This window comes from Salmo trutta, chromosome 7 (assembly GCF_901001165.1).
Source record: "Salmo trutta chromosome 7, fSalTru1.1, whole genome shotgun sequence".
Taxonomy (NCBI): Eukaryota; Metazoa; Chordata; class Actinopteri; order Salmoniformes; family Salmonidae; genus Salmo; species Salmo trutta.
The window spans coordinates 42,652,858-42,679,068 of NC_042963.1; the positions used below are offsets into that span (position 1 = coordinate 42,652,858).

General features: G+C 40.7%; 3 protein-coding genes across 7 annotated transcripts in view; 1 reads left to right on the forward strand and 2 right to left on the reverse strand.

The window, feature by feature from the left end:
- The first annotated feature begins 1,495 nt into the window (after positions 1-1,495).
- Positions 1,496-8,659, forward strand: LOC115197444 (fibroblast growth factor 23). The gene is made up of 3 exons (XM_029758972.1): positions 1,496-2,056; positions 6,561-6,664; positions 6,826-8,659. The coding sequence occupies exons 1-3, from the start codon at positions 1,849-1,851 to the stop codon at positions 7,186-7,188; spliced, it is 675 nt and encodes a 224-aa protein (XP_029614832.1). The 5' UTR covers positions 1,496-1,848; the 3' UTR covers positions 7,189-8,659.
- A 5,575-nt stretch (positions 8,660-14,234) lies between these two features.
- On the reverse strand, positions 14,235-17,235 carry tigara (TP53 induced glycolysis regulatory phosphatase a). 4 transcript variants are annotated; one of them, XM_029758970.1, is made up of 6 exons: positions 17,104-17,235; positions 16,538-16,575; positions 16,032-16,153; positions 15,805-15,882; positions 15,442-15,552; positions 14,235-14,854 (listed from the first exon to the last, which is right to left on the reverse strand). In XM_029758970.1, the coding sequence occupies exons 1-6, from the start codon at positions 17,133-17,135 to the stop codon at positions 14,486-14,488; spliced, it is 750 nt and encodes a 249-aa protein (XP_029614830.1). In that variant the 5' UTR covers positions 17,136-17,235; the 3' UTR covers positions 14,235-14,485. The 4 variants fall into 4 exon arrangements, with proteins under 4 accessions (XP_029614830.1, XP_029614831.1, XP_029614827.1 ...); XM_029758971.1 differs by having other exon boundaries at positions 16,817-17,207; XM_029758967.1 differs by having other exon boundaries at positions 16,032-16,575; positions 16,817-17,207.
- A 1,461-nt stretch (positions 17,236-18,696) lies between these two features.
- The window catches only part of LOC115197442 (G1/S-specific cyclin-D2), a 122,930-nt gene continuing 115,415 nt past the window's right edge, over positions 18,697-26,211 (reverse strand). For both annotated transcript variants that reach the window (XM_029758966.1, XM_029758965.1), the window contains exon 5: positions 18,697-23,248. In XM_029758966.1, coding sequence (XP_029614826.1) covers positions 23,072-23,248 — 177 coding nt within the window. In that variant the 3' untranslated portion in view covers positions 18,697-23,071. The remainder of the gene's footprint in view (positions 23,249-26,211) is intronic.

Here is a 26,211-nt window from a genome sequence, read left to right on the forward strand (position 1 = left end):
AATATGTAACACAAAGGTTGTTTTGGATTTGGACCGTTATGAGATAAAACATGATTTTATATGCATATCTAGTAGTGCTGTTGCTTGAACCATGGTGCTCCCAGGAGATATAGCTACTGTAATAGTTATGTAAGTTAAAAGTGTTGCTCAGTCTGCCAAGTAGAATAATCTCTACAGCTAGCACCAGATCAAGCCCACTTTCATTGTCACAATGGAACTGAAAAATGTCTTCACCACCACCTACCTATTCAGGATGAGGATCAGTAATTGAGGAATGAATGAAAACAAGCTTTTCCACTCTCTTGCATGTGTTCGTCTGGGATGATAACATAGCAGGATTCATGGTTTATTGAATTTGGATGGTGCAAAATCTTATTTTCCATCCTTTCTTCTCCCCACAAGGTCCTCATAATAAGACATGCAATGTGAATGTTCATGAAGGTGAACAATATTTGTTTTGATAACAACATCCTTATCATTCTTTTTTTTTGTTGCTGGTCCATATGGGCAACAGGACACTATCATGACAACATGCAAATACGTGAACTGAAATAGATATTTGGAAATGTGAGAATTGTGCCTCTGTCACAATGGCTTCTCATGTCACAAGGGGCACCTAGTTCAGTGTACACCTGTTAGTCCTAACCATAGGTCTTTGTACCAAATGTATTAAAGCTGCTTAAAGAGTGTTAGATACTCAAATGGTGTTCAAGCCTACAGTAACTTACAATACAGTGCGTTGCAGGCTCTCCAACTTGTGAAAAGGTGCTATGGGTGGTAGTGGATAAGGGAGTGGTGGTAGCGATTCAGTGTGTCCCTGTGTGTCGGCAGCCTAAGTTTGAGTTCTCTCAGTTTTCTATTCCTGCACAGAGGGGAGTGTGCTTCCTTCTGAATCCCCCTCCTCTTTTTTAACATATACCTCACCTTCTGCCTTAGTTCTGATTTATTGAAATGATTGTAAATTAGTTTGAAATAACAGACTTCTCCAATCATTTGTTTCTTAAAAAATATGATGACGAGTAAGAATGCTAATATACTAAAAATGGTTTTCCTTTTATTTTTGTACGTATGTGCTGTGCACAGCAGTCAACTGTATTCCTGAATGAATAATAAAACATGTTTTATATGGGTTGTTATTGTTGTTGTTATTTTATGCCTGTGGTGTATGTCAATTGTGAACTGGATTTAGAATGATTGAACATCCTATGTGTTGATTTGGTCAAGGCCACCCTGAGTATTTTATATTGAGAAGTAGGTAATACAGTACTCAAGGCAAAACATGCCAGCGATTTACATGTTTCTTTGTGGCAGTTGATAAATAAATGTAACTATTTCAAGGACTATACTGCAATTCTCAACACACTCAAATTCCTTTGATATATGTGAAGCTGGGGCTCCCCCTTCTGGCAAAAATAAATATGGCCACGTTTTGGGAAGAATATCACCCAAACCACCGTGAAGGCGATTATCAGAGAGCAGGAATGGCATATGGGCCAGTTACCTTTAACCTTTAAAGTGAGGGGCGGTGGTGAAATTCACTGGAAATGTAGGCTACACGATTACATAATACATACATAATTTCCCGCACATACATTATTCTGTTGAGCTTGACACGTGTTTTTTTATAGGTTAGAGCGAGCATAATGTATTGTTAGCCGTGTTATCTAAAGAGTTTATGTAACTCAACCTCAAATCCGGTCAGTAAAAAAAAAATATCGACAAGGTTGGGCCAGTCACAGAGCTGTTAGTCTTCAAATATAATCTTTGGCCTCTGTTCCCGTCAATTGTGTTCAACACTGCACCTTCAGCACCTCAGGATTACCGTGTGAACCGGCACATTTCCCCAACATGCAACCGGCTCTCCTCGTGATCTGGCTGGCCGCTCTACAACACTCCATTCGGGTGAATTGTTTCCCTGTACACCTAGACCTGTTGCGGCCGCACAGGACAATCAATGGAATCCTCACGCGCTCAGAGTCTGTCGATACAGGACATTACTTATGGAAGGTGAATTTGAATGGACATGTAAAGAAAGCCATCTCCACAAACTCTCTCGGTAAGTGTATTTTTCTTTAATTAACTATTTTCATACTACCCAGCTAGCACATTTGGTTCCTTGGAAGTTGTGGGAACGTATATTTTTGGTTCAGATGTGGCACCACAGTTTCTAAAGTGTTGGGACAAAAGCATTGCGTGTCTTTTCAGGGGCCTGGAGTCTTTCCTGATCTCATGACCTGGGCCCGGTTTCCCGATAGTGATAAAACACTAGTAAGCCTAGGTTTCAACAATGCATATTTCCTACTGCATGCGTTTCCCAAAACACCACGCAGAGAGCATGTTCGCTAAATGTGTCGATACTGATAGGATCAAAAGAAAAAACACTGCTCTCGGATCTCCCTTTCCAATCTTACCTTAATACTTGAATTTTATCACAATACTGATGACGTAACAGCTCCTAGAGATATCACATATGACTACAAATATTGAGGCGGCTTATTCTAATGCTTACCCTATAACAATGCACTAAATCAAGATTTGGCACACATTACACCATGAAATATATTCAGGCCAACATTACAGAAAGTAGCGTACAAATAGTTAAATAAAACTACATTTCATTAACATAAAATGGATTTCAATATTATTCAAATATATAGGGCTATACTGCCTACACTGTATTTATTTTAATACAGCCATCTGGGTTTTCATTTAAAGCATCTTTATGTTGTTTTGTAAAGAAATGGGCAGCTTTGTATTTGTAGTCACTGTCACATTCATTCTAAAGTTAATCTGCGGTCACATAAAGACAAACATCTTGATTTTGTGTTTAACTGAGATCTTGTGTATAAAGTGACGCAGAAGGGCAAAAAGGCATTCACAACGTACTTAGCTGTTCGAGTAGTCTGAGGCGGTCATTAAATAACGAGTGTCTTTCAAGAGCAACTTTAGTAACGTTGGTTTTAGGAAACAGCTCAGAGATCTAAGGATGCTCCTACAACGGTTCTAATGATGAACGTAGCCTTTAAATGCTTTTGGGAATCAGAGAGGTGCGGGAAGCCTGCCTTAATCGACGTCCATGTCAAATCAAATGTTATTTGTCACATGCATATGTTAATGCGAGTGTAGCGAAATGCTTGTGCTTCTAGTTCCGGCAGTGCAGTAATATCTAACAAGTTATCTAACAATTCCCCAACAACTACCTAATAAACACATCTAAAGGGGTGAATGAGAATATATACATGTATGAGTGATGGCCGAGCGGCATAGGCAAGGTGCAATAGATGGTATAAAATACATGTGATATCACTAATGTAAGATATGTAAACATGATTAAAGTGGCATTATTTAGAGTGCATTGTATAAAGTGACTAGTGATCAATTTATTAAAGTGGCCAGTGATTGGGTCTCAGTGTAGGCAGCAGCCTCTCTGAGTTAGTGATTGCTGTTTAGCTGATGGCCTTGAGATAGAAGCTGTTTTTCAGTCTCTTGGTCCCAGCTTTGATGCACCTGTACTGACCTCGCCTTCTGGATGGTAGCAGTGTAAACAGGCAGTGGCTCGGGTGGTTGTTGTCCTTGATGATCTTTTTGGCCTTCCTGTGACATCGGGTGGTGTAGGTGTCATGGAGGGCAGGTAGTTTGCCCCCGGTGATGCGGTGTGCAGACCTCACCACCCTCTGGAGAGCCTTGCGGTTGAGGGCGGTGCAGTTGCTGTATCAGGCTGTGATACAGCCCGACAGGATGCTCTAGATTGTGGATCTGTAAAAGTTTGTCAGGGTTTTGGGTGACAAGCCAAATTTCTTAAGCCTCCTGAGGTTGAAGAGGCGCTGTTGCGCCTTCTTCACCACAATGTCTGTGTGAGTGGACCATTTCAGTTTGTCTGTGATGTGTACGCCGAGGAACTTAAAACTTTCCACCTTCTCCACCGCCCGGGAGCAGTTGTTGGGGGTTAACTTCCTTGCTTAAGGGCAGATATCTAGCTAGGCTACTAAAGATACTAGTTTTGTTAGCTAGCTATAGATTGGATCATTCTAGCTAGTTTTGGAGGACGACTAAACCGCTTTTATAAACTGCTTTTATTAACACATACCTTGTTTTCCATGAACATTTGTGTTCGCTCATGAGGCAGGCAGGAGGGACAGTCACCAGTTAACACAGCCACAAAGTTATAAACCCCGCCTATTTCAAAAATGTCTCATCTTAAAATCAGTTTTTAAACCTAACCACACTGCTAACCTTGTGCCTAACCTTAAATGAAGACCAAGAAGCACATTTTTGTTTTCATACATGTTTACGATATAGACAATTTTGACTTTGGCTGTGTTATCTAGTGAAGGCCCAGGAGAGGAGCGTGAGCAAAGAAAGAAATCAAGTGCTGGTGAAATCAAATGTAGTTGTCGGGAGACATGGTTGATGAGACGCTGTAGCTAGGAGACCACTGTGACTGAACCCACCTGTTGCAGCAAGTGTTCACTTGACAAAACCAAGGAAAACAGGCTTTAATTGGGGGAGGTACTATGTCAACTTGTCCAATAAGAAACGCTTGCTTTCTTTTCCATTGCAAAACATTTTATACGTTTTTTTCTACGGCGTGAACAAATGAATAGGGTAAACTTGTTCGGTGCTGCTGCTTTGAAAGTGGTGCCCCACCAGATTGAAAAGGCAAATGCTGTCTCGCCACATGTTTTCCGGCAGCTCTGTTTATTTCACAGGAACGAAGCCATATGTTTTCTGACCGGTAAAACACATTTTTTAAACGTTCTGAGAGCAGAAGTGAAAATTGACTGTTCTGGGAACGTTTATTTTTAAGTTGCAGGAAGGTCCTGAGAAGTTTTACTCTGGTTCCTTAAATCTTTTCCTGGGAGGTTTTATTAACGCTCTGAGAACGGAAATTATAGGTTATTAGGAGTTTTCTTAACATCCTTTAAAACATTCACTAAATGTTTCAATAAGCCTTTAATAACACTGCTAGCTTATATTGGGTTAAAAAAAGAACTCCAAGCACAGATAGGACAATGGAAATTCCTTTCCTTGGGCATTAATCATGCAAACAGGCAGCTGTGAGATTCTAACCTATAATCTTCTGTTCTCTATCCATGGAATTAGTCCACTACGCCACCAGGATGAAGCTAACATGTCGTGTTATCTTACCAATACAAAGCTATTATCTTTAGTCTATTCAAACAGATCCTATTTCAAAGGAAACAAGCACTCATTAAGATCAGGTGTGGCCAATTAGTGGGCATGGCCAACACACTTAAGATAGAGGATGGAGAGTTTTGTTGATGCTCAGAACGGAATGTATGTTTTTCAATAACAATCTTAGAACGGTCTCTCTGAACGTTACTAAAGTTTGCTTGTGGTTTTTATGGAAAGTTTTCTTGACCTTCTCGGAAACAATTTGAGAACATGATTTTAAATAGAACCATTAGGAAACCTGTAGGAAACTTTATCCTTAAGTTCTGATATTCCCACAGAAGAATGTTGTTTCTGAACTGTTAGAGAATATTCTGTGTGTGTGTGTGTGTGTGTGTGTGTGTGTGTGTGTGTTGAGAATGTTCCAAAGCCAAGCAACTATCCTGTAGGGATTGATAGCAGTTGTCACGACTTCTACCGAAGTTGATGCCCCTCCTTGTTCGGGTGGTGTTCGGCGATCGACGTCACCGGTCTTCTAGCCACCATTGATCAGTTTTTCATTTTCCATTGGATTTGTCTGGTCTCTTTACACACCTGTTTCATATCCCAGTAATTATATGTTGTGTATTTAACCCTCTGCTTCCCCTCATTTCTCTGTCGGTGATTGTTTGTTATGTTATGTACGTGTTGTTTATGTATTGGTGTGCGACGGGTTATTGTTTACCCAGATTATTTTCTACGTGGGTTTTGGAGTTAGTTTTGGATATAAATCCTCAATTTTTAAACCACTCTGTTTTCTCCTGCGCCTGACTTCCCTGCCACCTACATACACGGACTATGACACCAGTATTGTGACACTCATTACTATCGCGGCAAGGAAACAAAACACGAAGCGGCTTTTCTTTAGGAAAACTTCCCTAATGTTGGAAAAAAACATTATGTTGTCATCCAGAGGCACATTTACTTTCATATTTTCAAGCCATAGGACACAATATTTTACATACAGCAGGTTTTTAAAGGACCAAAGAGTGTTGCTCTGCGTTTTCATTTTTCCCATGGGAAAATAAATATTATGATACTGGTATCATCCCGGCCTTACTATCCTGCACCATTCTCAGAAAGTTGTGGGAAGGTTGTATGCAAAATAACCACAGGACAGCCACGCTCTCACCAAGCTCTAAGAAACATATGGTTCTCAGAACGTTATGTGCTAGCTGGGTATGCTTTATTTTATAGTTAATTTCACACAAATAGATTTCATTCAAGTTTTCACACTCAAACTAAAGAAACTGTACAGATAATGTCAAAATTAACTAATTCAACAAAGTGCCTTATTTAGGATTGTTTAATCATTTACCAAAAGGAATACATTGTCTGTCTTTATGTACAGTATGAAATTGTGACATGTTTTTTTTATTTTTCCATAGTTGTCCTCCCAATAAGAACAGAAACAAGTGACTTTGTGTCAATATTGGACTTGAAAAGTAAACGTTTCTTATGTGTGGACGTCGAGGAAAAGTGGTTCAGTTATGTAGGTATTGCATGGCAAGTCATCCATGGATGGCAACTCTGGGAACAGTCATATCTGCTCTCCCAAATCACTTCACATTCATTGTGTAATTAATTTTCGTAGAATCACTTAACGTATTCATGTGAAATTCAAGTTGTGTTTCTGTTGTCACTCCCTACCAGATGATGTTCAGCAGGAAAGAGTGCCTTTTCCAGCACAGGCGGATGGAGAACCATGTTGACGTGTTCTATTCATCCAGCAATGGACTGTTGCTCCTACTGGAAAGGGCTGAGATCCCTGTGAAAGGGTATGACCTGTTAAAGAGACACATGGTTTACAGAAGGAAGAGGAGCCAACAGGAGAACCCAGATGCAGACTCCATCATGGAGGATCAGGACCTGGCTATGCAACAGGACCAAGAACGAGCTGGCGCCATTTCCAAGGAGACCATCACTTCTTGTGACGACCCTTTGCGGGTGTTGCATTCCAATAGCCCAGGCAGCCCTATCAAAATGGCTGTGCAAAAGGCAGACAAAGTGGTCTAGCGGTCTAAGCAGATGCCTCCGGCACACGTCTACGGTGTTGGCATAGGTTTGAATCCAACCTACTGCCCACTCTCTTTCCCCACTATCATCCTCTCTCTTTATCTTAGGGGTAGACAACCCTGTTCCTGGAGTGCTTGCAGGATTTTGCCCCAACTAGGCATCACACCAGACCAAATGAGCTAATTGATCAGTTCAGTGATTGACTAAATTCAACACACCTGGTCTTCCAGGTTGGTTAAATCAAAAACATGAAGTGCCTGCGTCACTCCAGAACCAAGGTTGCCGAGTCCTGCTCTAACTGTTCAATAAAGTCAGAAAATAGCTTAAAAATATATTTAAAAAAAGGAAAATGCAGAGAAGGAGTGAAGCATTGGCCAATAGCTTGACTCGAAAGGGCTTTGAATTTGAAGCTTGTCTGGAAAATGTTTAAACTTTTTGCTAAATAACATTAAGGGATATACAGTAATGCCATGCACCAGTGCCTCAATCCTCATGAGTTTGTGATTTTGAAATCGTAGTCTGGATGGAGGGGTCACAATACAACTTGAGAAGGAGCACGTTAGATTGAAACAAGGAGGTGAATTAGAAAGCTGATCAGTGAGCATCATGAGAAACAGTCTTACGGTATATGCTGAGGTAGTGCTTCCTAAGGTCATTAATGAGTGGATGAGAACGGGTGGATGAGACCATGTGTATAGTGCAGTGAGAAGCCAACCTTTTGGTTATGCAAGGGTGTGATGCACTTTTTCACTGGGACCAGAAATCGGCCCTGGCATTTGTAACACATCGGGCCATTTTTTTCCTCAAGGCCCTGACAGCGGCCAATTTTTTTTTCTTCCCCTTGTGGCCCCTATTCTTAGCCTGATGATGATGATGATGATGATTTTGCACAAAAAAACCCAAGTTAGGCAGGCCCATGAGGTAAAGAATCGACCGGCCCATCTGGCATTTTTCACGAAATGCCTGATGGCCAGTCCGCCCCTGCACTTTTTAAATATTTACATTGCAAAAGACTTTCAAACAGTTTGGTTTTCTCTGTGTCAAGGATGAAAGTCCAATCAAATCATTGTAACACTGATCCTGAAAATATGCAGGCTCATTATGAAATGGGCACTTCTTGTTTTTATAACAGCGTATAAAAAGGTAAGGCAGGTCACCCATTTCCTTTTCTACATTACTTAGAATCATATATCAATTCATACAGAGAGACGTTTGAGTAGCAGTTGATGAGGGGCCTGTTTGGCAACATTCAACATAAATTGTCCTTTTTGGGTAACGCCTGGGTTGAACCAGTGTCATGTTGTCCTTTTAACTCCTTTTAAAAAGTAACATTTTAAACTGGTTTGGCATTGAGCCTGATGATGTTGCAATAATTTGTTTGCATGAGATTTTGCTATGCATGTCAAAATGGACCAACATTTCTGTTTGAATTATTGTAATTGACAAGTAAATATTATTTGATACAACATTGCATTAATGCATTGTAAATTCTATTAATTGCAGACCATTTTTCAATAGATGTGTTATGGAATTACTATATTTTGTCAATCTATAGGTTGTGGTGGATGTTCACAATGTTTAAATATGGTAAATACACTATATATATATAGGAGCAACAATGGCTGAGCCGCGAAGTGGTAGGCCCCACAAGCTCACAAAACAGGACTGCTGAAATGCGTAGCGGTTGCAACACTCACACCGAGTTCCAAACTGCCTCTGGAAGCAACGTCAGCAAAATAACTGTTCATCGGGAGATTTGTGAAATGGGTGTCCATGGCCGAGCAGCTGCATACAAGCCTAAGTTCACCATGCCCAATGCCAAGTGTCAGCTGGAGTGGTGTAAAGCTCGCCGCCATTGGACTCTGGAGCAGTGGAAACTCATTCTCTGGAGTGATGAATCACACTTTACCATCTGGCAGTCCGACAAACTAATCTGGCTTTGGCAGATGCCAGGAGAATGCTACCTGCCCCAATGCATAGTGCCAACTGTAACGTTTGGTGTAGGAGGAATAATGGCCTGGGGTGGTTTTTCATGGTTTTGGCTAGGTCCCTTAGTTCCAGTGAAGGGAAATCTTAACACTACAGCATTTTGTATTTTTATTTATTTATCCTTTATTTAACTAGGCAAGTCCGTTAAGAATAGATTCTTATTTACAATGACGGCCTACCCCGGCCAAACCCTAACAACGCTGGGCAAAATGTGCGCCGTCCTATGGGGCTCCTAATCACAGCCGGTTGTGATACAGCCTGGAATTGAAACAGGGTCTGTAGTGTCGCCTCTAGCAGTGCAGTGCCGTAGACCGCTGCGTCACTCGGGAGCCCATACAATGACATTCTAGACAATTCTGTGCTTCCACCTTTGTGGTAACAGTGTGGGGAAGGCCCTGTCCTGTTTCAGCATGACAATGCCCCTGTACACAAGGCAAGGTCCATACAGAAATGGTTTGTCGAGATCGGTATGGAATAACTTGACTGGCCTGCACAGTGCCCTGACCTCAACCCTATCAAACACCTTTGGGCTGAATTGGAATGCCGACTGTGAGCCAGGCCTAATCGCCCCACATCAGTGCCCGACCTCACTAATGCTCTTGTGGCTGAATGGAAACAAGTCCCCACAGCAATGATCCAACATCTAGTGGAAAGCCTTCCCAAAAGAGTGGAGGCTGTTATAGCAGCAAAGGGGGGACCAACTCTATATTAATGTCCATGATTTTGGAATGAGATGTATGATGAGCAGGTGTCCACATACCTTTGGTCATGTAGTGTATATCAAGGTTGTGTTTCGCTGTCATTTGAAACCATACCAAATGTTAGCTGGTGCTGGACACCATTAGGAAAAAGCAATGAGCAATGAGCCACAATATAATATGTATTTATTCAAATGTATTCACATATTGTTATTTATAATGTGAAATGTTTTGTATGGATGCTTATTGTTTTATCATAAAATATATACACTGAACAAAAATATAAACAACATGCAACAATTTCAAAGATTTTACTGAGTTACGGTTCATATAAGTAAATCAGTCAATTTAAATAAATAAATTAGGCCCTAATCTATGGATTTCACATGACTGTGAATACAAATGTGCATCTGGTCACAGATACCTTTAAAAAAAGGTAGTGGTGTGGATCAGAAAACCAGTCAGTTACTGGTGTGACCACCATTTGCCTCATGCAGCGTGACAACTCCTTCATGTAGAATTGATCAGGCTGTTGATTGTGGCCTGTGGAATGTTGTCCCAATCCTCTTCAATGGCTGTGTGAAGTTGCTGCATAATTAAATCACATTTTATTTGTCACATACACATGTTTAGCAGATGATATTGCAGGTGTAGCGAAATGCTTGTGCTGAAACTTGAGGTGCTGGCAGCGGATGAATGGCACGACAATGGGCCTCGATCTCATCACGGTATCTCTGTGCATTCAAATTGCCATCGATAAAATGCAATTGTGTTTGTTTTCAGTAGCTTATTCCTGCCCATACCATAACCCCACCGCCACCATGGGGCACTCTGTTCACAACGTTGACATCAGCAAACCACTCACCCACACGACGCCATACACGCTGTCTGCCATCTGCCTGGTACAGTTGAACCGGGATTCATCCATGAAGAGCACACTTCTCCAGCATGCCAGTGGCCATCGAAGGTGAGAATTTGTACTCTGAAGTCGGTTACGACACCAAACTTCAGTCAGGTCAAGACCCTGGTGAGGATGAAGCGCAAGCAGATGAGCTTCCCTGAGATGGTTTCTGAAATTCTTTAGTTGTGCAAACCCAGTTTCATCAGCAGTCTGGGTGGCTGATCGTTCCCGCAGGTGACGAAACCAGATGTGGAGGACCTGGGTTGGCGTGGTTACACATGGTCTGTGGTTGTGAAGCCTATTGGATGTACTGCCAAATTCTCTAAAATGACGTTGGAGGCAGCTTATGGTAGAGAAATTAACATTAAATTCTTTGGCAACAGCTCTGGTGGACATTCCTGCAGTCAGCATGCCAATTGCACGCTCCCTCAAAGCTTGAGACATCTGTGACAAAACTTTATATTTTTGAGTGGCCTTTTATTGGCCCCTCCACAAGGTGCACCTGTGTAATGATCATGGCATTTAATCAGCTTCTTGATATGCCACACCTGTCAGGTGGATGGATTATCATGGCATAAGAGAAATGCTCACTAACAGGGATGTAAACAAATTTGACATAAATATGCTTTTTGTGCATATGGAACATTTCTGGGATCTTTTATTTCAGTTCATGAAACATGGGACCAAAACTTTACATGTTGCGTTTATATTTTTGTTCAGTGTAAACGGAAACAGATCTAAATATGACAAATTCTGACATAATATTACTAATGTACATAGCATTTGAAATAATTATTTCACACTAGGTTCATAATTACACCTTGTTCGCACTGCTTTCAATGCAGCTCTAGGTAACACTTTACATTAGTAGTAATGCTGTAATTACTACAGTCACAACATTGTTGTTTACCAATAGCATAGTAATGGGGTTGAGTGGTTTTAGTTATTACGCCAGTGGAAGGAAGAACGGTCCATCTCCCTCTTTTGTAAAGGCAAAACCTCAATTACTAAGCAATTAAAATGCAATTATCCTACTCTCCTGACTACTATGTATTACTGGTATAATTACAGTATTACTACATAAGTTTAGACAACTTAATATAAAGTGTTACCCAGCATTCATTCATTAACATGGTGGTTGGATTCCAAGAGGTAAAACTGTGGTCAATCAAAAATAGCCTTTCATGAGCATGAAGTTCTGTTTTTCATGACAACAACAGATAGAACATGATGTGAGTAGTTCCAAGAAGGAGATGTGATGTTAAATGCGATGTTATAAGATGTATAAAGAAATACATTAAACCAAAAGTTTAAGTAATACGAAAAGGCATTGTGCCTGGTTAAACAAGTCTGTTTTTACATTTTTTCTTAAAGTGTGTTCTTTACTTATCAGCAATTTTTTTATTTGAACATTTGTGGAATAAGCCAAACGTTCACATTTTATTCACCAAATAAAACTACCGGTAACATAGAGAACATTTAGATGGTGTCAATGAATATGAAATTTGAATTTCAAAGACAGTGCTGTAGGTTTTTAACAAGTCAGCTAGTTATTGGGGTGCCAGGGTAGCCTAGTGGTTAGAGCGTTGGACTAGTAACCTGAAAGGTTGCAAGTTCTAATCCCCGAGCTGACAAGGTACAAACTGTCATCTGCCCCTGAACAAGGCCGTTAACCCACTGTCAATAAGACCGTCATTGAAAATAAGAATTTGTTCTTAATTGACTTGTCTAGTTAAATAAAGGTAAAATTTAAAAAATGCACGGTGCAGTGATGAGATGGAATTGGAAAGCTTCAAAATATGATTGTTTCTTTTTTCTCAATCTTCATTGTGTTGCATAATGTACATTAAAATACTATCAGACAAATACATATACACTACCGGTCAAAAGTTTTAGAACACCTACTCATTCAAGGGTTTTTCTTTATTTTTGCTATTTTCTACATTGTAGAATAATAGTGAAGACAAAAGCACTATGAAATAACACATATGGAATCATGTAGTAACCAAAAAAGTTTTAAACAAATCTAAATATATTTTATATTTGAGATTCTTCAAATAGCCACCCTTTGCCTTGATGACAGCTTTGCACACTCTTGGCATTATCTCAACCAGCTTCCCCTGGTATGCTTTTCCGACAGTCTTGAAGGAGTTCCCACATATGCTGAGCCTTTGTTGGCTGCTTTCCATTCAATCTGTGGTCCGACTCATCCCAAACCATCTCAATTTGCTTGAGGTCGGGAGATTGTGGAGACCAGGTCATCTGATGCAGCACTCCATCACTCTCCTTCTTGGTAAAACAGCCCTTACACAGCCTGGAGGTTTGTTGGATCATTGTCCTGTTGAAAAACAAATGATAGTCCCACTAAGCCCAAACCAGATGAGATGGCGTATCGCTGCAGAATGCTGTGGTAGCCATGCTGTTTAAGTGTGCCTTGAGTTCTAAATGAATCACAGACAATGTCACCAGCAAAGCACCCCCACACCATAACACCTCCTCCTCCATGCTTTACGATGGGATATACACATTTGGAGATCTTCCGTTCACCCACGCCGCGTTTCACAAAGACATGGCGGTTGGAACCAAAAATCTCAAATTTTGACAAATTTCCACCGTTATAATGTCCATTGCTCGTGTTTCTTGGCCCAAGCAAGTCTCTTCTTCTTATTGGTGTCCTTTAGTTGTGGTTTCTTTGCAGCAATTCGACCATGAAGGCCTGATTCACACAGTCTCCTCTGAACAGTGGATTTTGAGATGTGTCTGTTACTTGAACTCTTTGAAGCATTTATTTGGGCTGCATTTTCTGAGGCTGGTAACTCTAATGAACTTATCCTCTGCAGCATAGGTATCTCTGGGTCTTCCATTCCAGTGATGGTCCTCATGAGAGCCAGTTTCATCATAGCGCTTGATGGTTTTTGCGACTGCACTTGAAGAAACGTTCAAAGTTCGTGACATTTTCCGTATTGACTGACCTTCGTGTCTTAAAGCAATGATGGACTGTTGTTTCTCTTTGCTTATTTGAGCTGTTCTTGCCATAATATGGACTTGGTCTTTTACCAAATAGGGCTATCTTCTGTATACCACCCCTACCTTGTCACAACACAACTGATAGGCTCAAACGCATTAAGAAGGAAAGAAATTCCACAAATTAACTTTTAAAAAGGCACACCTGTTAATTGAAATGCATTCCAGGTGACTACCTCATGAAGCTGGTTGAGAGAATGTCAAGCGTGTGCAAAGCTGTCATCAAGGCAATGGGTGGCTATTTGAAGAATCTCAAATAGAAAATGTTTAACACTTTTTTGGTTACTACATGATTCCATATGTGTTATTTTATAGTTTTGATGTCTTCACTATTAAAAATAGAAAATAGTTTAAAAAAAAGAAAGAAAGAAAGAAAACCCTTGAATGTGTAGGTGTTATGAAACTTTTGACCGGTAGTGTATGCCTTAAAATAATTTTCAATAACTCAACCAGATTCCTATGTGGAGTCTGTGTATATCTTAGTCAGCCCCATTCATACTCAAGAGGCCAAGGCGAGTCAGGCCAGCCCAGTACCACTTTGCATATCTACCATAGTTGCTGGAACCATGCTAGAAAGGACAATGTGAAAAGAAAATATCCTAAACAGCACAGTACGGTTCTAGTCGGCCCTATAGTGTGAACCAGGAGATTATTTTCTTCAACCCCCTCCACTCTACCCCTCCTCTTAGATGTGCTCGCACCTGTTGATGAAGACACAGCGGATGGCTGAGAGGGTGATGCCCGCATCCCCTTTTGTCACAGTGAAGATAAACCGACATATGCCCGTGTTGGGACAGAGAGCGATCACATGGGACATGTCCAACCCCTGGGGTAAAGGACACTTTAGCTCGTCCACAAGGTAGCGCATGGCCACACGTATGAGGGCCCCATGGCTGACCACCAGGGCATGGGCAGGAACATCTCTGGTCCCATCGTCTGGCTTGCCTGCGAGAGCCCCCTCTGGCATCCCTGTCTCCCTCTGTCCTGGTCTGCAGTGGTCAGCCACCATGCGCTGGAACAGGTGCTCCAGAAACTCTTTGATCCGCATCTTCATCTAATACAGAACAAAGAACTCTTATTCACAACACAGACTCATCCTTCCCCTTTCCTTCCTCCACCCACACAACAGACTGGTTGACACCATCCTGATGGAGGGGCCAACAGCTTGTCCTGTGTGGCTAGAGTGTTACTGGGCCCGGGGGCCCTTCTGTCACATAAACTAGCTGTTGGATCACACTGACACTGAACATGTGACCTGCAAGCTGAGTCCTAATTGGCAAGTCAATGTACATTCTTGGTCTCAATGGAACATTCCCCCACACTTTAAATAAGTATTCTCCAACAGAAGTAGCGACTATTCAATCGAGACATTGTGTGGCAGCAAAGGCCTATGTACTTTGATCCCCACTTCAAAAGCATCAAGCAGACAAACGTCAATCAAATTAATTTGATGAAGGGAACTGTTATGCAAAACATTTATTGGACATCTTCAGAGTCAAGGATGGATTACCCTGTGTAAAGCATGCCAAAGGTTCCATCTAGTGTTGCTAAAATGTATTGCATCTGGTCTCCCATCAGTAGTATTTCAGAGAGCGAGAGAGAGAGAGAGCGATGCCCTCAGGATCCCCCAGAGTTACTCACATGTTCTATAGTCTCTCCCCCTGGAGGAGTGAAGTCCAGCCACGATTGACCAGCCGCTGTAGCCATGTTCTTCATGTCCACCACCAAGCCCCCCTCGGCACTCCCAAAACTCTGAAAAATAACAGCCGCTTTACTGTAAGGCCTTGCGTACAAAAACACACATGGTCATAGAACTACACACACACACACACACACACACACACACACACACACACACACACACACACACACACACACACACACACACACACACACACACACAAACAAACAAACAAACAAACAAACACACACACACTGAGAATGAAAACCGCATCTATAGAAATAAGATATTGACAACCTTTAGCCCAGAGAAAGGGTACTCACCCTCTCTTTAAGTGATGGATCGGTCACAATTTCTAGGCCAGAGCAACTACTGTTGTGTTTTACAATTGTTTCGCAAGTCTGTAACAAAACAGACAAAACAACAATTTTTCTCATAAACTTCTACCTACACAATAAAATCTAATCCGCGGGCCATCCCAACACATAATAATGGGGTCCAATTATATTCTAAAAGATGCTAAGGGGTCTGTGACATCATCACCACTCACCTGGCGGGCACGGGCCATGTCACTGACAAACACGTTGGTGAACTTGACGTCTTTGAGATATTTTCCTGCAGCCTCTGCCTGCTGCATCCCTATGTCTGATAGAGACGAGTCTATCGCCTGGCCTGGGGGATTGGGAAATGCCCAGGATTGGTGTGATACTTTAGGCCACAGTGATATGGCATTGAAACATGACATCTAGGAAATCTATTGGGATGATCTGTTCCAAAGCTTTTACTTTGTGCTTTTTGACACGTTTCATCCAAGAGTCTTTCTAATGCAGTGGTTCCCAACCAGGGGTACTAGGACCACAGGTGTTACTTGAGAAGGCTCATGAGACCATAGGCTTACTGGTAAAATGCACGAGGGGGAGTATTTCAGGGGTACTCCGGGGAGAGCAAAATTCAGTTGGTGGTACAGTAACCGAAAAAGGTTGGAAACCATTGCTTTAATGTATCCAAAACAGTATCAAAACAAAGACACAGATGTGCTTTTATAGTAAATCATACCTTGTAGGAGGCCTTTTTTATTCCATTCTGTTTCACCACTGGAAAAAAAAACTATCTATAAGCATGTAATAAGACAATAATAACATAGAATACAATTCAATACAGAAGACAGCCCCATCTAATGAGAAATACATCTAAATGGATGGTTTAGTTAGTAGTAGGGTTTTTCTCTTTAATCATACTGTATTACTATTGAAGCAGTGATCGACTTGAACAGGACTGCAGTGACTCCTTGACATTTCATGAGAAGCAAGGCTGAACATTCGTACTCAGTCTGACCTTTATCTGGACGTTCACTCCAGCCGCTGGAGACGAGTAATGCGACACCAGCTCAGCGTAGAGCGTCTGTGCGGTGGCCGTGCACTGATAGCATGAAAGCCATTCAAATTCTAAATTGTACTATGATAAGCATTCACCCGTTTTTGACGTGCACCTTGTCAATAACCATTCACTGTATGTAGCAACAGTATCGGGCTACAGTCTACACTTGCATTGCAAATGGAAACAGACATACACTGAATAGTAATGAATCGACCGCTAGTATCTTCTGAATAATGCACACTTACTGTCGAACTATCGTTATGCCAAAGGTAAGCATCGTTATCCTTTTAAATGTGAGGAGGTTGATGAACTTCAAATCACAATTCTTCAATATGATCTTTCTTCCTGTCCCCTGCAAAACACAGCACGAGCACGTCTGTGTGTATGGTAATGACGTAAAGACGCTACGCAATATGATTGGCCATGTCCCTTCTAGTACAGGAATGACATCAGAATGGTAAGAAAGCATTTTATATGGTGTATTTAATATAAAATGCAGTAAAACAAAATGCCTAAACATTATTAGCGTTGTTATTCTTTAAAAAACATATATTTTCCCATAGTCAAATCACTCAAGCATAGATTGGTCACTTTTTTTCTTCTTATTTGGCACACAGAAACTAGAGGCCATGGGTGACTTGGACAAGAACAATGGCACCGATTGGCCTATAGGTGTCGCTGTTATAAGTGGTCTCATTAGAAACAGTCATATCTGCCGCACCGTTTACCTCGAGACTTGAAACTTTGTGTGTAGGTGTCTTTCCTCATGCTGAGCAAATTTGTCTCAATGACCCAAAAGGTCCGTCAGGATACATTTTCCTCAATTTTGGACATTTTGGAAAACCTTTGAAAAACTGCTTCTCACGAACCATACGTTTAAACAACACAAACCGGGATTGATTAAGAGATGGCTGAGTTATTGCTAAATCAGGAAATCTGATTTTACGTGTCCATTTAAATCCTTTCTAAATCCACTTCACAGTGGCTTATCATCTTGTCATTGCAATCATGGACGTACCTAAGATGAACCACACTGTTTTTGGTATTAATATTTTTTTTAAACAAGGGAACTATTAATAACTTATTCTTTGCATATGTAACGCAAATGCTCAAAATCATCTTCTCCTCGTGAACCATACATCAGATTCACTCCAGATTTTGTATTTAGACTCATGATTGCATATTAAGAGATAGTTCCGACATGATAGAGTGCCTGCTTTGTTATCCAACTCATCCTGTGAACCATGCTCATATCTGCTTAAAAAAACGTTTTGCTTTAAAGGCCCAATGCAGACCTTTGTATTTAAATATAAAATCATTTCTGGGTAACAATTAAGTACATTACTGTTGTTTTTGTCAATATAAATAGTCAAAAAGAAACAAAAAAGCAATTTCTCAATCAAGAATTTAGTTAAGACTGTCTGGGAGTGGTCTACGTGACCTAATTGGACGAGCCTAATAGGAGGGGTATTTAACTTGAAAACCATCTGTTAGTGGCAGAGAGGTTCAAAACTATTTTTTATTGGTCCATTAACTTATATTGCCTGGTGATGTCGCCAGGCAGGCCAAAACTCCATCCCACCAAAACATGCTGAAATTTCAGGCGGTCTTTTCAAACAGCTCTTACACTAAAATGGCATTACCATAACTTTTCACAATTTCACAGTATTATTCCAACTTCATAGTGTGGAAATATATATAATCACGTTTTTGACTGTACTGGGCCTTTAACAGTTTGCAATAAAAAGGTCCCTAAAGAGTTTATGAGTGAGAGAAGATTTTATTAGTAAGATAATAAAGCAATTTGTCAAAATCATAAAAAGAGCAGGGACAATGGATTTCATTCATGGTGAGTTTATTGATCATACAGCATGCCTTAATCCTTAACACCTTTACTGATCCTTTCAAACAGACCAATATAGAGCTGATTAATCATAAACAGAAGTTGTCAATACAGAACTTTGAAACCAACTTATTCACTTACTAGGCCTACATGATCCAGTCCCCCCCCCAAAAACAGCCCAACAAGCTGCATAAGAGTGCCTTAGGGCCCCAGAGTAAGAGGACAAACGCAGACACCAATCCCCCACTTGCCTGAAACTGTACTGATTAGAGTGTGTTTAAAAGGATGTCATACAGGGGAAGCAACAGAAATAACCACATTCACCTCATTTGTTTGTCTGCCACCCAATTGATTTAAGCTGTCTACGTTCTTAATGGGAGGTTTTGGTTGGTATTCAAGCAGGGGGTAAACATGATGTCCGTCATCTTAGCTTTTGTTTTTAAAACAAGACTGCGGCCTGCCACCTGCCACACAATCTCAGCTCCACTCCACTAACATCTCCCCAGTCCTCTTGGTTTCATGACTACAGCAACCTCTATTGTTCACCTCACTGTATGTTCACAATCACATCTCACAATCTGCTCCACTAACCATAATGACATACAAAAAGAAAACAGAAGTGAGAATAACATTGGACTGATATGGTGTCACACTCTTTAAAGCAGAAGTTTATTGAACAGAGGTTGTGCAACAGACATTTCTGAGGTACATGATGTAATTTCTAGTGGATGGGGACAACTAAAGAGAAATCCACGCTGTTGAAACACACTTCCTCATGTCAGATACAGTATGTGGTGAGGTGTTTGATTGATTGGTTTAGCCATTTTGTATTGGTTTTCCAGACAATAGAACCTGGCACATACCAGATCAACTAAGCTCATCAAATCAAGCTTAGGAACCAAAATCTATTGACATTAAATGTAATTGGTACAAACCATATACTCATCAGATATTTGAGACATTTTCACATTTGTCTTTGCAATGAATGTCACATGAATCTCACATTTAGCACCACAATGAACATGGTATCACTTTAAATTGACCGAGGAAGTGGTGACTGGTTGTTGTGTCCCATCCACTAGGGTTTAAGTCCAGGTGGGAGCCTTGCATGTATGCCACCCAACACGGTCAGTACATTTCACAACAGACAAACTACTGTGCTTCCTACTGTACTGTTACCCTTCCCAGGCTCCCTAAAAACTGTAGAGTTGTGAGGTATTGAGATATTATTTTTTTGTCCAGTAAACCTGAGGTATAGAGATACCGCATTTGCAGAATGTGACCAAGAAAGGAGAGCAAAATAGATCAAAATGAAAAGAAAACATGCTATCTAAGCAACCTGTACAAAGAACATTTCCAGTCGAATACTTATTTCATGTTCTTCTATTACCATCTACTTCAGTATTCTGAATGTATCTCTTAAGCGGTAAAATAATTATATTATAATACAAATGTTTATAAAATAGCAGCACACTCAAGTGACATCACAACTAAGTCATGTTATTTTTTTATATATAAGAATGAAACAAAATCATAGCTTTTAGCAGCGCAAAAAGACAATAATAATAACTCAATACAAATATTGACACTTTATGATGTCTTCACACCACCTCCATCTCTCTTCACTTTGGAATACAGTATCTAACCCCTTACAAACACTCCACAAACTCCATTAGGTCTGGACACCCCATAAAATAAAACAAACACAACTTTAAGGAGGTGTATTTACAAATTCAAACGTAACACAGTCCAAAAACAAAACAAATCATAATCTTTGCTCAGAATAGAGCTTGCAAAAAACAAAAAAAGGCTGACATTCTTGGCAATGATGAACAGGGGCTAGTTTTGTTGAGAGGTTGAAGATGGCCTGGTTTATAAGATTTGTTTCTTCGAAAACATTAGCCTGCTAAAACACTGAATCCTCAACTTCCCCTCATACCTACCTACCACACACATACTCACGTACACACAAACAAACGCTCAAGCACACACATGCGCACACACACACCAAAGCCCCCTTTAAATGTAGCATTGAGAATTTTGTGTGAGTCAAAGGAAAGCTACCTTGTACTGGCGATGTACCCTGTTGTCAGTCTTGGAAGTGAATTTGTTTAATTCTGACATTTGGGTAACTGATTGAACCCCATGCCAATGAAGTGACTGAAGCAGCAATCACTCGGGAGGAGAGGGGTTCACACAGAGACAGCTACACAGGGGTACCCCCATAGACAATAGGCCAGGTTCTACAAGCAAAACTATCAACAAGGTAGCCTTGAATATAGACCAGCTTCATTTGTTTGAAAGAAAACCTCAATTGCCCTCAGAACATGTGCAAAACTCTGATGTTATGGTAACATTTTCTTTATAGTTCATCGCCCATGTGACTTTTTTGTTGCTCTGAAGCAGATCAAATAGAAAATTCAAGTATAACAAATATTTCATAATGTGACAACTTCTAAAACAAAATCATAAAACTGAAATCATAAAGGTCTGTAGCCTTTTTGAAATTGGCATTGGCATTAATTATTTGCTAAAACACATGAAATGGTCAGATGGCCCTTTCATCTTGCACTTTTCGGAATGTTTTTTGATCGGAATGTCCTCATATCATAAGGTGTTAGGCCTCAATGTGGGAAACCAGCCCTACAAATTAAATCAAAGAAAAAGCTCACAAGAGAAAACATCCATAGACCCCCACACCGTAACCATTTAATTTGTCCCTTGGGGAGCATGTTTTCTAAGTGCTTTGCTGTTGAAATCATAGGCGTGTTGAAACAACTATGAGGGACTACAGATGCAATGATCACAAATCTTCCCCTGCTCCAATACATTTCTCTGTCCTCTAATGAACCAATAAAGTTAATTCTCAAATAATGAGCTGGCAGCGTAAAGTCTGGTTTTGATCCTAATTCGTCATCCGTGGCCTCGATCTGCCCAAAACGCAGAAATCGGATAGATATAATTTGAGGCCTTTAGGCTCCTCTGCTGTATCTTTCAGCAACTCACCTACATCTCCTCCCTCTACACAGCAGCATGCTTCTGCAGCGCAACAAACCCTTTCTTTCCATCTACACCTGTTCACCCCCAACCCCTTCCATCCACCACAGGGATCCCCCCTCTCCTCTCATCTGAGATACTAGAGCACCACTTAGAGAGGCACACACTCCACCTTACTGACACTAAGCAGCCTGAAGCTCCTTCCATAACTCCAAAAGAACAAAACAATAACATGAAAATACAAACGCTATCTGGCAATATTTGATTGGTATGTTGGCAGTGAAAAACAAACACCTCAAAATGAAACTTCTAAACAGAGGGTCCACGGCTGACTCTTCTAGACAAAACGAAGGAGCACAGCCACCCCTCTCTCCTCTCGCTCCATCCCTTTCACCGTTCCTCCACCCACTAAGTGGACTCAGATCCCCAGATTTTTGTTGGCCGACAACGCATATTAACTGAAGGCAGTGATATAACATAGATGCCCTGCAAATAATCCCTGTCTCCTGCCTGTTCCATAGTTTATCACCAGTCTTCCCACTCAAGTGCCAAGCCATAATGCTCCAACACACACACACACACACACACGCACACACACGGCAATCACACCAACCCACTCACACACAGAGATACATGCCCACACACATACGAACAAGCAGCCTGACAAAAAGAGCTTATTGACGTCTATTACTCTTCATTCACGAATACGTTTCTTAATAATAATAATAATAATAATAATAATAATAATAATGTAATTCACTATTATATACTTGGCTGTTCCCTGGATTTGGGACCCTTCTTGTCTCTTTCTTAGCACAATACTCTGCAATTCATGCAAAGTGCTCCCCTTATCACCAACACACAGCCAAACCATGTCATATTGAGCCCTGCCATTCACGGTCAGTGTAGCCCATATGGGGCTCCTATCTCAGGCAGACCAACATGTACAAAAACAAAAAATACAAAACAAAACAGAAAAACCTTGCCCCAAATGTGATCTCATATATGCAAGCCTTGAATGGACTCACCACTACTTTTTAAAAAGCCTTATTAAGCTATTGGTTTCTTATTCAATATAACTTTATTATGATTAAACAATCAAAAACAGAACTCAATATGATTGGCTTCACTTCTGTATATCTGAGGCACCATTGAGATTTTGTGTATCAAGTCAGAGCTTTTAAAGGAAATCTATTTTATATCTAAAAATAGCTTTGATTTCGTAAAATACACGGGTGCATGTTTTTGTGTTATAAAATAAAAAATCTCTACAAAAACTAGCAAGCACTTTTTTCGAGGGGTAGTTTGTTTTTTGTTGTTTTTTTTATGTTGATTTGTTGCTTATTTCGGATGCGCTACTGCTTCTTGCAGGCTCACAAGTTGATGTCGCGAACGTCCGTTGGGGTGCTGGACTGATCCAGCTCGTCCATGGTCTTACTGCTGGGGCCATGCTGGACCTGCTGCTGATGTTGCTGTTGCTGCTGCCGCCCCTCGCGCAGGCTGCTCACCAAAACCCTCTCAATCTGCTCCTGACACTCCTTCAGACAGTCCTGCAACACACAACCAAACAGACATGTCCATAAATATAGGAAGAGTGCACAGTACACAAGGTGATGGAAATAAATATGTAAATAAAGTCAAGACTCAGACAAAATGACACGTGTGTGCATTTACATATACACGTACATAAATATATTACATTTTTTTACATTTACATTTGAGTAATTTAGCAGACGCTCTTATCCAGAGCAATTTACAGTTAGAGCATTCATCTTAAGATAGCTAGGTAAGACAACCACATATCATAGTAGTAAGTACATTTTTCTCAATAAAGAAGTTAACAAAGGAGGGGGGGAAATGACTGAGATGTCAGTATATTGATATATTGTGTCACAGCCATTTATCTGCCTGATATTTGACAAGGTTATTTATCCTTTCCATAATCCATAACCCCAGCCCTGACCAATGATGTATATGTTTTTTTTTTGGTCCCCCATTTATATGTGTTTATTTTTTGGTTAAGGAATACTGTAAAATCACCAGGAATTCATCCAAAAAATTGTTTAATTGAGGAAATCTAAGATATGTGAACATGTCTAAGTATAATCAAAGTATGAAATTAGTATTTACAAAAATACAATCTCTTTTCAGGCTTAATTGTGGTCAATTTGCAGTGTACAATTAAGTGATAATGCCTGAGAAGCCAGTGTTTGGAAGATATATTGGCACGGGTGTTGGCAAACCGTGCCGATATGTCCTCCAAACACCGGCTTCGAGGGCATTATCACTTTTATACAACAGGTTACCAACATATTCAATAAACGATTGAAATATTTTCATAAAAAAAAATATTTTGATGATTTTATTCATACGTTTGTATCTTTCTACAAGATATAGTCCCAATACAAATCTAGGGTTTCTACCCAAGCCGGCTGATCGTTCTATCGTTTCAGTTGCCAGAGACGCGACCCAGTCGTTCAGTCTTTTTGTTCTGTATATATGGATGCGACCCAGTCGTTCTTTCTAAATGTTCCATTGCCATACTGGCTGGCAACATTCTTATCCCTTGCTTGGTAGCTAGCCAACTACGGCTAACTTACTTGTCCCCCCGACCATCAGCTCCAAATCTATAGTTGCCTACCCCTGATGTATATAAACCCTGGATTTCTGATGCTATGTAATGGCCAATGAGAGGCTTTGAAGCTACCGGTCGGCCATATTGGCACTCCTCAGAAAAAGCAGTCCTCTATAGGAATGAATGGAATTTTACAGTATTTTAAATAAATGTTTAAAAATAAAAAAATGACATCTATTTAAGTATTCATTTTTTGTATTGGGGACAGTAACATTAGAACTTTCAAAAAATTATACTTTAAGGAAACAGTTATATATTTTAAATTGTTTTATTTGTATATATAGCTCACATAATTTAATTTAAAAGTATGCATTAAGGTGTCTAATATAATAAATGTGGCAAAAACAAATGTAGACATTAAACAAATTCATTTCTATAGCTTCTAAAATATTATTTTACAACGATGGGGGAGTGCCAAGATGGAGTCACGTGGCTTCAACACAGCTCCCCGTCAGTCATCTAGTGTATATATAAATCATTGGCTCTGACAAAACAGAAGTGACACTGACACAGACCTCCAGTTTCCTGACTGTACTGTGCTTTACTATGGGAACAGGGACCATGCAGAATTTGGATGACCGCTACCCTGACTACCGCCCCCACAGACAGAGAGCTACGGCTGAGCGGTGATTAGGACCAGGCCAAGCATTACCTCAGCCCACTAGGGCCCAGCACTGAACACCTCCCCCATCCCCCCATTCATCCCCCACACACACAACTCACCAGTAGCCTTGACAACAGTGAAAACACAGGTATAGGCCCTAGTACTGAAGCTAAGCTATGTTAATTACATCCACGTCCTATGGGAACACAAAGGTGGTGCTTTTTTAACGAGCCAGTCTCTGCCTGTAGGGAATCCACCTGAGAGCGGGCCGATCGGGTTTCAGCATCAAAGAGAGCCGGAAGTACCTGAGAATCCTTCGGAGAAAGCAACCTCTCAACACCCCTAAGCCCCCCCCGTCTCAGACCTTGTATCCGCCACGATGGGGAGATGATGTAGGGGACATGAGGAGACCAAAGGAAAGGAAAGGAAGAGAGGAGGACTGACGGATTTGTTTTTACAGGATTGGGATTTAGGAATCTGCCTCAAAGGGTGTGGGACAGAGGAAATATCCAGTAGTTCAGCCTGCTGTGGCCCCAAGATGCAGCTCTCAGGTTGGAAGTATTAGAGAGGAAGAGTTCTGATCTGACTATTAAAATATTAGTGCCCTGTAATAACTATGCTTATGGCTTGCAGTTTATGACAGTGCAGCCCTCTGGTGGTATACAACAGTAAGGCACCCTTAGCTCTGTTGGAACAGCCGGGCGGCTGTGGGAAATAAGAAAGAGAGCCCCAAAGCCAGAAGCTTTAGTCTTGTGAGGAGGGGAACATTCCTTAGACATTTACAGCTAATTTAAACCTGATGGGCCATGGTTTGAACCTGTGTAATGGCTTCTGGGCCTGGGCAAGTGTTGCCTGCTGCATTGGTGAAATGAGAACAGAGGCCAATCACATGGGAATTGCTCCTTAGGAGGTGAACTGAGCTGAGTTATGAAAAGTCATCGTGTCAAAGGTCACAATGCAAAAATCTCCAGGAAAAGCCTTGCGCAAATGAATGCTAAATCAAAAATGCACTACTTAGGCTAGGTATATGATCCTAGTGAATTACTCTGTAAATAATTAATTAATTACTAATTAAATAATTCAAATTCTGTATTTGGGCTCAATCGAGGACGAGCCAAATGTATCTGATAAATGGACTCACTTCATATTAAATAACTCAATATTTATTCTGTATTCTACCTACAGTGGCCATGGATGTGGACAGATGTGAGAAGGCTGTGTGAGGGTTAGGGGGCCTAGGAATAGGGCTGGAAGAGCACTAACATGTGGAGGAG